The 10,465-nt window shown below is 45.8% G+C and overlaps 1 protein-coding gene across 1 annotated transcript; it reads left to right on the top strand.

Moving 5' to 3' along the window:
* C5H10orf53 (chromosome 5 C10orf53 homolog) lies at positions 1-8,760 on the top strand. Its single transcript, XM_052641508.1, has 3 exons — positions 1-97; positions 7,913-8,032; positions 8,696-8,760. The coding sequence occupies exons 1-3, from the start codon at positions 1-3 to the stop codon at positions 8,758-8,760; spliced, it is 282 nt and encodes a 93-aa protein (XP_052497468.1).
* The last annotated feature ends 1,705 nt before the right edge of the window (positions 8,761-10,465 follow it).

Here is a 10,465-nt window from a genome sequence, read left to right as displayed (position 1 = left end):
ATGCCCAAGAACGCGCAGGTCATCGTGCGCTATGGGCCATACAGCTCAATCGGTCTGTCAGTGGAGCACCGCACCTATCGCCTGGAGGGCCTGCTAGGTAGGCAGCCGAGCGCCCAAGCGCCATCCAAGGGCCAAAGGGCCATCCAACTGCATGGACTCAGGGGCACCCCAGCCTCTGAGCATCCGTGCAGGCTGTGCCCTCTGCCTAGACTTCCTTCCTTCCTTTCTCTGGAAATCTTCCCTAAACCCCTGCTGCCTAGTATTAAGGGGAGAACAGACATACACGGTGAGCCCACTGGGTGCTGAGTAGTAAATTTCCCGAGGTTACGTGCCTGCTTTACACACTGGGAAACTGAGGATCAGGACTATTGACTTTTCCAAGGTCACTTGGCTGGAAAACGGCAGAGAGTCTATTCCTTGACCTCTCGTCCATACAATAAGCCTTTGCTGAGCATCTGGTATTTGCTGGACACTCTTCCAGGTACTGAGGACACTCTGGTGAACAAGATGCAGGACCCTGAAGTGCGTGTGTCCTTGTCGGCTACTAACTGTCAGCTGTGCCGTGCTTCTGGTAGAGCAGCATAACCACAGTGGGACCTCCCACCGGCCATAACTGGCGGGGAGAGGAAAGAGAACTAGAAAGACTTAGTTGCCTGAATTACATTTGAGTTGAGCTTTAAAGAATGAGGAGAAGCTAACTAGGGGAAAGGAAGAAAGAGCATTCCAGGCAGGGGGACTGATGTCTGCAAAAGCTGGAAGCATGAACAAATGGCCTGTGTCTTTGTTGAACTGATGAGAGGGTGAGGCTGGAGAGGTGGACAGAGGCCAGATCCAGCAGGCTGTATTGTATTAGGCAGGGGAATGAAGTTTTGGCTGCTGCAAGTAAGACAGATTAGAGGGGGCCAGGAATGGAAGCAGGGAGATAAGGGGTCCAAAGGAGAGAGAATAGTAGCTTGGGCCAGAACGGCCATAAAGAGGTGGTGGATTAAAGTAAAAGTATTGGTGCTCCCTAAGAGGATGGAGATGGGAGGATCGGGTCAGGAGGATGTGCTTCAGATCCAGCCAGTGTCTGGCTAGAAAACCCCAGAGTTCACAAAAACACTGCTTGAGCTAATAAAATCAGCATGGTTTAAGTATACAAAATCAACACACAAAAATCAGTTGTAATTCTATATCTAGCAATGAACAATCTGAAAAGGAAATTAACAACTCTATTTACAAAAGCATCTAGAAGAACAAAACACATGTGAACAGATTTAACCAAGGAGGTGCAAATCTTATACACTGAAAACTACAGACATTGCTAAAAGAAATGAGAGAAAACCAAAGTAAATGGGAAAATACACCGTGTGCGTGGATTGGAAGACTCAATAGTGCTGAGATGACGATACTTCCCAAAGTGGTATACAGATTCAGTGCAATTCATATCAAAATCTTGATGATGGTTTTTTTTTTGCAGAAATGGAAAAAGTCATTCTAAAATTTATAGGTAATTTCAAAGGATTGAGACTAGCCCCAAACAATCTTGAGAAAGAACAAAGTTGGAGGTATCACACTTGCTGATTTCATAACTTGCTCAAAATTATAGTAATCAAAATAGTGTGATCCTATCATAAGGATAAGCACATAGAACAATGGAATAGAATCAAGACTCTAACAGTAAAACCGTCACATTTCCAGTCAACTGACTTTTGCCATCAGTGTCAGGACTCTTCAATGGGCAAATTTTTTATTCTTTAACAAATTTTACTGGAAAAACTGGATGTCCACATGAATATCTTTTGAATAAAATTAGACTTTTTTTATACCATATTTAAAAACTAACTCCAAACAGATCAGAGGTCTAAATTTGGAAACTAAAAAACTCTTAGAGGAAAGCATAAGGGCAAATCCGAATGACCTTAGATTTGTCAAGTATTTCTTAAACATCAAAGCATCAGTAACAAAAGAAAAAATAGAACAACTGAACTTCATTACAATTGAAAACTTTTGTGCATCAAAGAACAATACTAAGAAAGTAAAAAGAAAATCTAGAATGGGGAAAAGATTTGCAGATCATACGTCTGCAAGCAGGACCTCTCATTGTCACTGGAAAGCTTCGTAGGCTTTCTAAACCAGCCTCCCTAGGACTCACCAGTCTCTCCTGCATTTTTCCATCTCAGTGCCTGGCAGTGCCGTTCTTTCACTTGAACCAAAAGCCCTGCAGGCACCTTCCTCGCCTCCCTTTCCCTCACACCCGCTTTCGTCTAGCGGCACATCCCGTTGGTTCTATCTTCAAAGCACCCTGCAGAATTCAGCCATGTCTTACCTTCCCTCCCACCACCCTCTGGCTCTTTGTCCAAGCCACTGTCAGTCACCTCCTGCCTGGGTCCCTGCCCTGGCCTCCTCACTGAGTCCCCTGTGACCACCTTGTCCGCTGTAGTCTGTTCTCAGCCCCAAAGCCAGGCGATGCCATTAAACCTGAGTGAGAGTGCGGCCCTTGCCTCCAAGAACACTCTGGTTGCTCTTAGCTCACTCAAGGGAGAAGCCAAAGGCTTACAGTGGGCAGCCAGGCCCCACGTGACCTCCCTAACCTCATTTCCTCCTTTTGCTGCTAAGCCTCTCCTCCTGTTCACTGTAATCCAGCCGTATCAGCCTCCTCGCCGACCTTGAACACACCTAGCCCACTTTTACCTTGGAGCTTGGAAGTACTCTACTTGGGAAGCTCTTTCTACACATTCCTGCCTGGTCTTTACTCGCTCAGCCTTCAGGTCTTTCTCAGAAGTCCCCTTCATGGGCAGCTGATCCTCGAGCACCTCCACTGACAATGTCAGCACTTCCCTCTGCCTCCATCTTCTTTCTCTCCCTTCCCTCCTCCTCTTTCTTCCTAGTGCTCGTTAGTATCCGACATAACTCTGTCTCACCTATTTCTCTTCTTATCCTTCTCTCCTACCAGGATTGCAGGGTAGCAGGGCTTTTGTCTGTTCTATTCTCCACTGTGTCCTGGAGTCTGAAACTGTGCCTAGAATATCTTGAGGATGGACAAATCTTAGTTAAAATGAACCTGCAGAGAGCTGAACACTGGAGCCACAGAAGGTGAGACTGTGGAGGAAACAAAGAAAAGTTGGAGCTGGGCGGACCACAGGACATGGGGCAGTGGTCCCGCTGAGGGGGGCAAAGACAGACAGCCTGGAGGCGTAGGGTAAGATACGAATTTCAAGAGCAAATGGCGAACGGGCACCGCACTGTCAGCAGGAGTTACCTTTAGAAAAAGATGAATTCATGACTGATGAAGAACACAGAAAAAGAGTGTTCTCAGAGGCCTGTGATGGGAGGGGAAGTTGGCACAGCCACTTTGAAGGGCAGCCTGGCAGCGTCCTGAAACTTAACCACACACCGTGGAATCCAGCTGCTCCATCTCTCAGTTACATCGACATGTAAAAGCTCACACACACACCTGGAAGCATGCCCAGGAACGTCTTCTGCATTCCTTGGTCACTGTGAAAAACTGGAAACAACCGGAAAAAGGAACGGCTGGATACATTGCGGTTCATCCTTCACGTGAAACCCACTGTGGCAGATCTGTGTATACTGACAGGCTGGGTCTCCACAGCACAGTGTTAAAAGAAGAAAGCATACTCCTGAATTTTATCTACACTATGAGCTCGCTTCCATTGAAAAAGACAAAGGGGGGAGGAAGTATTAGAAGTGATTTTTAAATTTTTGTCCTTTATTTTCTGTAATGTTTAAGGTTTTTAAGAAATCAGTAGTCTGCATTACATTTACCATCTGATAAAACTGAGAGTTTAAAATACTTTTTAGCAGCCCAAGTATTTTAAGAAGCAAGGAAGCAGGTAGGTCTGAGCATCAGTCTGCTGGAAGGTTGTGGGGAAGAACTGTGTGAGTCATCAAATGTACTGATGGGTCTTTGCCCCTGACAGTTTAGGTTCCGAAGGGGGGCTGAGGCTGCAACTGCAGGAGGTGAGGGAGTGGGTGAAGATGAGGAAATAAACAGTCCAGGCAGCTCTCCCCACAGTAGGGGAGGGGAGGGAGTATTTTGAGAAAATTGAAGGGAGAATTTGTATGGTTGAAGGAGACTTGAGTACTGCAAGGTGTCAGCAGGTGGTTGATTTTTAAAGTTAGCTCTGTGTATCCCTGAATGGTAATTTATACAATTCTCTCAGCCAGTATTTACTGAGGGCCGGTGACAAATTCCAAGGTGTTTACAGAAGCAAAACAAGGAGCATCTGCTCCCCTTTTTCTGTCCAACACTCCCCCATCCCTTTAGACCCAACGAACATGGTGGCATAGTGGTTAAGGAACCCACCTGCCAACGCAGGAGACACAGGAGATGTGAGTTTGATCCCTGGGTCAGGAAGATCCTCTGGAGGAGGAAACGGCAACCCACACCAGTATGCTTGCCTGGAAAACGCATGGACTGGGGACCTTGGCAGGCTGCAGTCCATGGGGTACACAAAGAGTCAGACAGGACGGAGCACACGGGCCCACACAACATCATACCAGGCACGGAGAGGTGCCCTTGCAGACCCACGTCTGTAAAACCTGCCCCCAAGTTCTGTGTGTTTCTTTAAAGATCATAGTCCTCTATCATTTCCCGAAACCCTGCTGGCTTTGGAAATACGCCTGATCTCTCCTGAACTTACCCTGCCTTAAGCAGTCTGAAATGTCTAGTTCTTTCTTTATTACCATGAATTATAAAAGCTCAGCAAATATGTCCTGACTATGGCCTCAAGACTGATAAAACTAACCAACTCATACTTAACAAAGAGTGTTAAGTTCCCTAGCCACGGTCACCCCTTGCCTGCTGTACTTAAGTTTGCCAGATGACCTGCTACAGAGGAAGAGACTCGTGGGAATAGAATCTGTCCTTATTTAGCTGAGATGCTCTGGGTGCCATCCTCCTGTCCCTAGTTATGCATTAACTGCCCTTGTTAATGGTCATCGACTTTGCATCTGTGGTGAGCAGAGGAGGGGGAGATGCCTGTTTGCTTGCCTTGACTTTCTAAATCATTTGTAGATGGCACAGTTCCACCAGTATTGAGAAGAGGGAGGCTTTTCCATATCCCTCCAGTTCACCCGGCTCCCCCATGAAGAATGAGGTGCCACTTCAAAGAGTCAGGCTATCTGCAGGTGGCCTTACAGCTTCTGGTTGATTTATGCTGGAGCTTAGCCACTGCCTTTGCAGAGACTTTGTTGCGCAGAGTATATTTATCTGACCTTTCTTTGAATAGGCAACCATAGCAGCTCATAGGAAAAAAATGGGTCCTCCACGTAGAGAGGTGGCATTTGGATGAACTGCAGGAATTCTGGTCCTTCTCTGAGTGTGATCCCTTAAGCCTGTACTCGCTGCCCTCCTGCCAGGCTCAACACCTCCTGGACTGTGGACTGGTGAGAGGCGGATGGGCATCCCGAGGATGAATAGGCAATGGAGACTCCGAGGTGACTCGTCCCTTTAATAAGACGCAGATTTATGTCCAAAGAGTCGTTGGAGGTGTCCAGTGCCATTATGAGTATGTTTATTCAATGAGCTGCATAAACAGGCCCCTCTCCGCCCCGGAGGAGGATGGATTCTGGTCAGTGAAGGAAAAAGAGCTTTATAAGGCAAATTGAAGAAGGACATGCTCTGTTATGAGGACTTCTTCCTGGGAGGCTTCATCTGCTCAGATATTGAGGCAGATTCCCATTCTTCAGCACTGCCCTCCACCTCCGTAGGGTGGGTTATTTGGTGGATCAAACCCTATGTCTTAGGTACACCTTGCGTGAAAAGAGTGCCGCTCTTCTCATAAAACGAACCCCAAATCCAGAGGTTCGTGTGAGGCTCCGTCAGATGTGCCCTGCAGAGAGGGGACCGTGTCGGATTGTGGGGGCTGGGCACATCTTCCCAGTTCTCCTACAAAGCCTCTCGTCCTTATCCTGTGGCCACAGGGGCCAGCCCCAGACAGAACCCGCGCTCCTTCTCTCCAGAACCCCCAGGCTTGGAGGTTATTAGGAAAGAGGTGGAGTGTAAGATGAGAGTGCAGAAGCTGTTTTGTTCCTGAGTTTTTCCAATCAAATTGAACTGCATGTCCTAGGAGTGTCTTCAGACAATGCACAACCAGTGTTGTGGAAGCCAAATTTCCTCCCACCTACCAGTTTGCAGCTTCTCCCTCTCAGGCTGTGCCTCCCCTCTCCTGAGCAGGCACTGCCAGGGGGCATAGGACCCCCAGAAAACCACCTATAGACAGTTTTCATGCCTTTATGACCTGGAAAATCCACTCGCTATTCCAAACTGGGCGGACGGCTTCATTTAAATAAGTCCCTGGTCCAAACTGAGTGCCTCCCTCCAAAGATGTTTAAGTTGCTGAAATAGAATGCAGCAACACAAATATGCCACAGATGTGGGTGTTCTGTGCAGGGAGATACTAGCAGACACGAGGACAATTAGGGCCACCCCTGGGCGCCCAAGGGGCGCTATCTTGTTAATGGAGATCCTCGCTGAGTTGCTTGCTGAAGTTCCTTTCCAGAAGTGAAATTAAAATCACACAATCAAAATGTTCACAGTTGGGGCTGGATGTTCTTGAACTGATTGAAAGATGAAGAAGTGGACACGCCAACATTTTGAAACAGCAATTGTCTCTGTAATTAAATGCAATTAACTATCATAACTGTTAGCTTTTCTCCACATAGGCCTGATTGAAATGCTGAAACTTTGAAAAACATGCCCTCCTCCCATCTGATTTCTCTTTCCGTCCTCACCAAAATTCTCACCGACAAAGACTGCCAAATGTGGTGATTTAGTGCACAAACTCCAACACGGAGGTTATAGTGTGAACATATCAGGACCTGGGGAGAAATGTGTTGGTGAAAACAGAGCTCCAGGCTGTTCCATGCACGCCATTTCTCCTAAGCCCATATACCCTTGCATTTCCATAATAAAGAATAAGTTTTTTATAAAATAACCATTTTCCCATAGCTGATCTCTAGGGAAGGCACTGTTGGATGTAATAACTAAAATGCAGATTCCAAAGAGAAGAATAAAAATGTAGTCCATTAACTTTGAAAACATTTTTTCTCATTATTATTAAAAAGCCTAGAATATGCTAAAAGAATTTTTTTCAAGTTTCTCATCATCTCACCAGAGAGATAACCACTGGATAGTTCCCTTTTTCCTAATAAATACACATGCTTTCATTACACGGAATACATATTTTTAATACATCTTAAAATGTAACCCTGATTTTTTGCTTATATTACAAATATTTTTCTTGCTATTAAAAATTCATAGACATTTTTTAAATGTCAAAATAAACTCTTATCATGTGCCTTTACCGCCATTTACTTGACCATCTTATTATTGGGCATGTAAGTGATTCACAGTATTTCATCACTAATTGTATAATAGTATATGCCTATAGAAAGGAGCTTATTGTTGTAAAGTCTGCCTGTATTTCTGATTTTTTTTTTTGTAAGTGCAATTTCCTGGGTCAGAGATTAGAATCATTTTTTTAATTCTAATTTTTGAGGCATTTGAGACTTTCGACATTTACTTCCAAATTGCCCTCCAGAAAGGTGACCAACTGATATTTCCATTATCAGGATAAGAATTTACCTAATTTCCTATATCCCCTCCAACACTTGAGTATAACCTACTGTGAGGAAGACTCAAAAACTCTTCCTAGAGAAAGCTCATATTTTCACTGACCATGTGACTCTGGCACAGACCACAGCCCAAACCGAAATCTCTCAGGCCTCTGGCTGTGCTTCCCAGCAGAGCTGAGGGCATGTCAGGCTGTGCCAGGTGGGCGCCCACCGGGGAGGTTGAGTTACGGCCTTGAACAGCTGGAGAGCAGGCCAGTCGTGGCCATCCATGAAGACATCTGCACGTCGGGCCGCCTGTTCCCGGGGCGCCCACACCCTTCTCTGTCTTTTCCAGCTGTGCTGGCTGAAGATGGACACCAGGTCCTCCTGGAGAAGATCGAAGACTGGAACGTGGTAGAGCTCATGGTGAACGGAGAAGTTGTCTTCCGCTGCAACATCAAAGACCTGGAGTTTGGTAAACCCTCCCACCCGCGTTTTGCTTCTCGAGGGCCCTTCCGTTCCTAGTTTAGTCGCCACTGTGTTCTGCCCAGATTCAAGCTGGGTTTCCTTCTGAGTTTTAAGTTCTTACTCTGTCGCGCACGAGTGAGTGCATCCTAAACCACACACAACAAAGGGCTTGATGCTCCGGGCTTCTTCACGGGACACCGAGAACAGAAGAGGGTTGGAAAGAAGATGAATCTTTAGCTCCAGACTACAAACGGGACTGTGCGCATTCAGGGAGAATAGGTTGTTAATGTTGTTGCTTTTCGTTTTAATAATGTGCAGTTTATTATTACTTGCTTTGAAAATGGTTTTGGTTCCGTTTGACTGTTTTATCCAGGCCGGCTAAGACAATCAGAGTCAATAAGCCGGCAGTGCGAGGCATCATCAGCCACAGTCTATCGGTTTCTTTGCCCTAGAGAGCTTTAGGCTTAGCAGGCTGGCATTGTGCATGCCTCACTCCGCTCAAAGCCAAAACTTTCCCACTACACTAATACTCTATTAAAGGCTAGTTAACAATTTACACGCCTGGAACCTTCAGAAGTGCTCTCCTAGTAGAAGCTGTATGTATGTCTTCTATGATGACACTGTAAAATGTATAAAGCTGGCTAAAAGAAAATTATATCTATGTCCCTAGGAGGTAGCGGTAAACTAGACCCACTGTGCAGAGAGGCCAGGACAGCTGTACTAAATGCCTACTGATCTCCTCGCGGGAACAGGCATCCCATGTCAACAGAAGCGCAGCTGCCTCCGGCCATTCTGCAGTTCAGACAAAAGCGGCCATTCCAGGCCTTGGACGCTGAGCTCAGACAAGACAACAACCCCTGTCCTTCAGCCTGCACAGCACAGGTTTCTCACCTGGCTGCAAGGAAACAGAGCCCACAAAAGTAATAAAACCTCACCATTCGCAGCATCTCTCAATCTCAACCCATAGGGAGAGTGAGCCCTCCAATATCAGGTACACATTGAGCTGAAGGAAATAATAAAATGCAATCTAATAACAAGACGCCATCCCTTGCTAATAACGCGAAGTTGCCAGAAGCATCAGAGGCTCCACTCTACAGGAAGTGAAGAGCGAGGACGTGATAAAATTAAAGATAAGGCAGGAGGGGCATGGTGGGTGGGAGGACACTAGGCTTTGAGACTCTGAACCAAAAGTTCATGTCAGTATTTGGAAACCTGCCTATTCCTACAGGTTGACTTCTTGCTCCCAGGGGAATAATACTCAACATGCTAATATACAATCACCTAACGGAAAATATTTAGTTATTTTCCTTTAAAGCAAGCAAATGATCTCTGCCTTATTTTGCATTAGCCAGACCCACAGGCTGGTCTGTAGAGGGCCCCAAAGAGGCCAGGACAGAAGGGGAAAGTCGCTCCCCATTCACTCTGGAGGAAAACAAAGTCGGTGAAATTAAAGAAGACTTTTAGCTGTACAGGTCAGTGCCAAGCTCAGCCATGTCAAAATGGTGTTCATTTTCGTTTAGGCTCTATGTACCAACTGTAGCATACATTCTCAGCTGTAGAGTAAAGGAAAGGGGAGAAATGTAGGCATTGATCTAATGATGTTAAATGTGAGGTCATGGTAAGAAAGCGTCACTGAAGAAAGCCGGATACAGAAGACTCTGGGCACTGTGTTGAAAGAGAAGGGCTTTCAGGGCCTGCAATAGGCAGCAGCTGGCTCTGGGCACACATCCCACAGGGAGGCGGCTACCCTGCGCCCTACAGCCTCACTGCACCTGGAGAGCCATCCTTCCCATTGCTCCAGGGAGCCTCAGCCCCCACCTGCACCCCAGAGCTTCAAAGGAGTCTGGGGCTCCATGAAACCACTTGGACAAGTTCTTTCTCGCATGTGATGAAATAAGGGATAGAATTTTCATTTTCAGCCCAAGCTTCACTTATCAGATTTTATTCAGAGATGACGAATTGCTTAGGACTCTGGAAATATTTAATCATCTTTCCTGTGAACCTGAGACTAAAAACAAGTCTTCCTGGTGTCTGGTGCCAGTTGTCACACGGCTTTAGTAATTCTACATTTAGTCCTTTTTTCTCAAAGATCCGTTTAAGTGATTGTTTTCATACGAACATTTCCCTACAAGAGAAGTACATTTTCATTACAGTAACATGAAACAATACAGGTAAAGTAAACTCGATAATTTTGGTTTATTTCAATCTGGGTTTCTTCCAGTTGTGTCCGGATGTTCATTAAGAGCTAGACTTACACAGAAATAGATTTCACCAATTTGGGATCATGCCATACATATCCATTACGTATCTCTTTTTCAAGCTTCACATTTTACGTTGAACTTCCTCCCATGTGACTAAAATATTTGCTGACTGTCTAAGCATTCTATCTTGAATCGGGAAACTTCTTCCTGCTTGAACAGTGATTCCCACTTTTAGTGCC

Source organism: Budorcas taxicolor, chromosome 5 (assembly GCF_023091745.1).
Source record: "Budorcas taxicolor isolate Tak-1 chromosome 5, Takin1.1, whole genome shotgun sequence".
Lineage (NCBI taxonomy): Eukaryota > Metazoa > Chordata > Mammalia > Artiodactyla > Bovidae > Budorcas > Budorcas taxicolor.
Note: the sequence above shows the minus strand (reverse complement) of the source record. Positions and strands in the feature narration are given on the sequence as shown.

Excerpts from the sequence above, each read along its gene's own strand:
- C5H10orf53 (XM_052641508.1), top strand. The coding sequence starts at position 1 with ATGCCCAAGAACGCGCAGGTCATCGTGCGCTATGGGCCATACAGCTCA. Across the intron at positions 98-7,912 it reads TCGCCTGGAGGGCCTGCTAG|CTGTGCTGGCTGAAGATGGA; the intron begins GTAGGCAGCCGA and ends TGTCTTTTCCAG. Across the intron at positions 8,033-8,695 it reads CATCAAAGACCTGGAGTTTG|GAGGTAGCGGTAAACTAGAC; the intron begins GTAAACCCTCCC and ends CTATGTCCCTAG.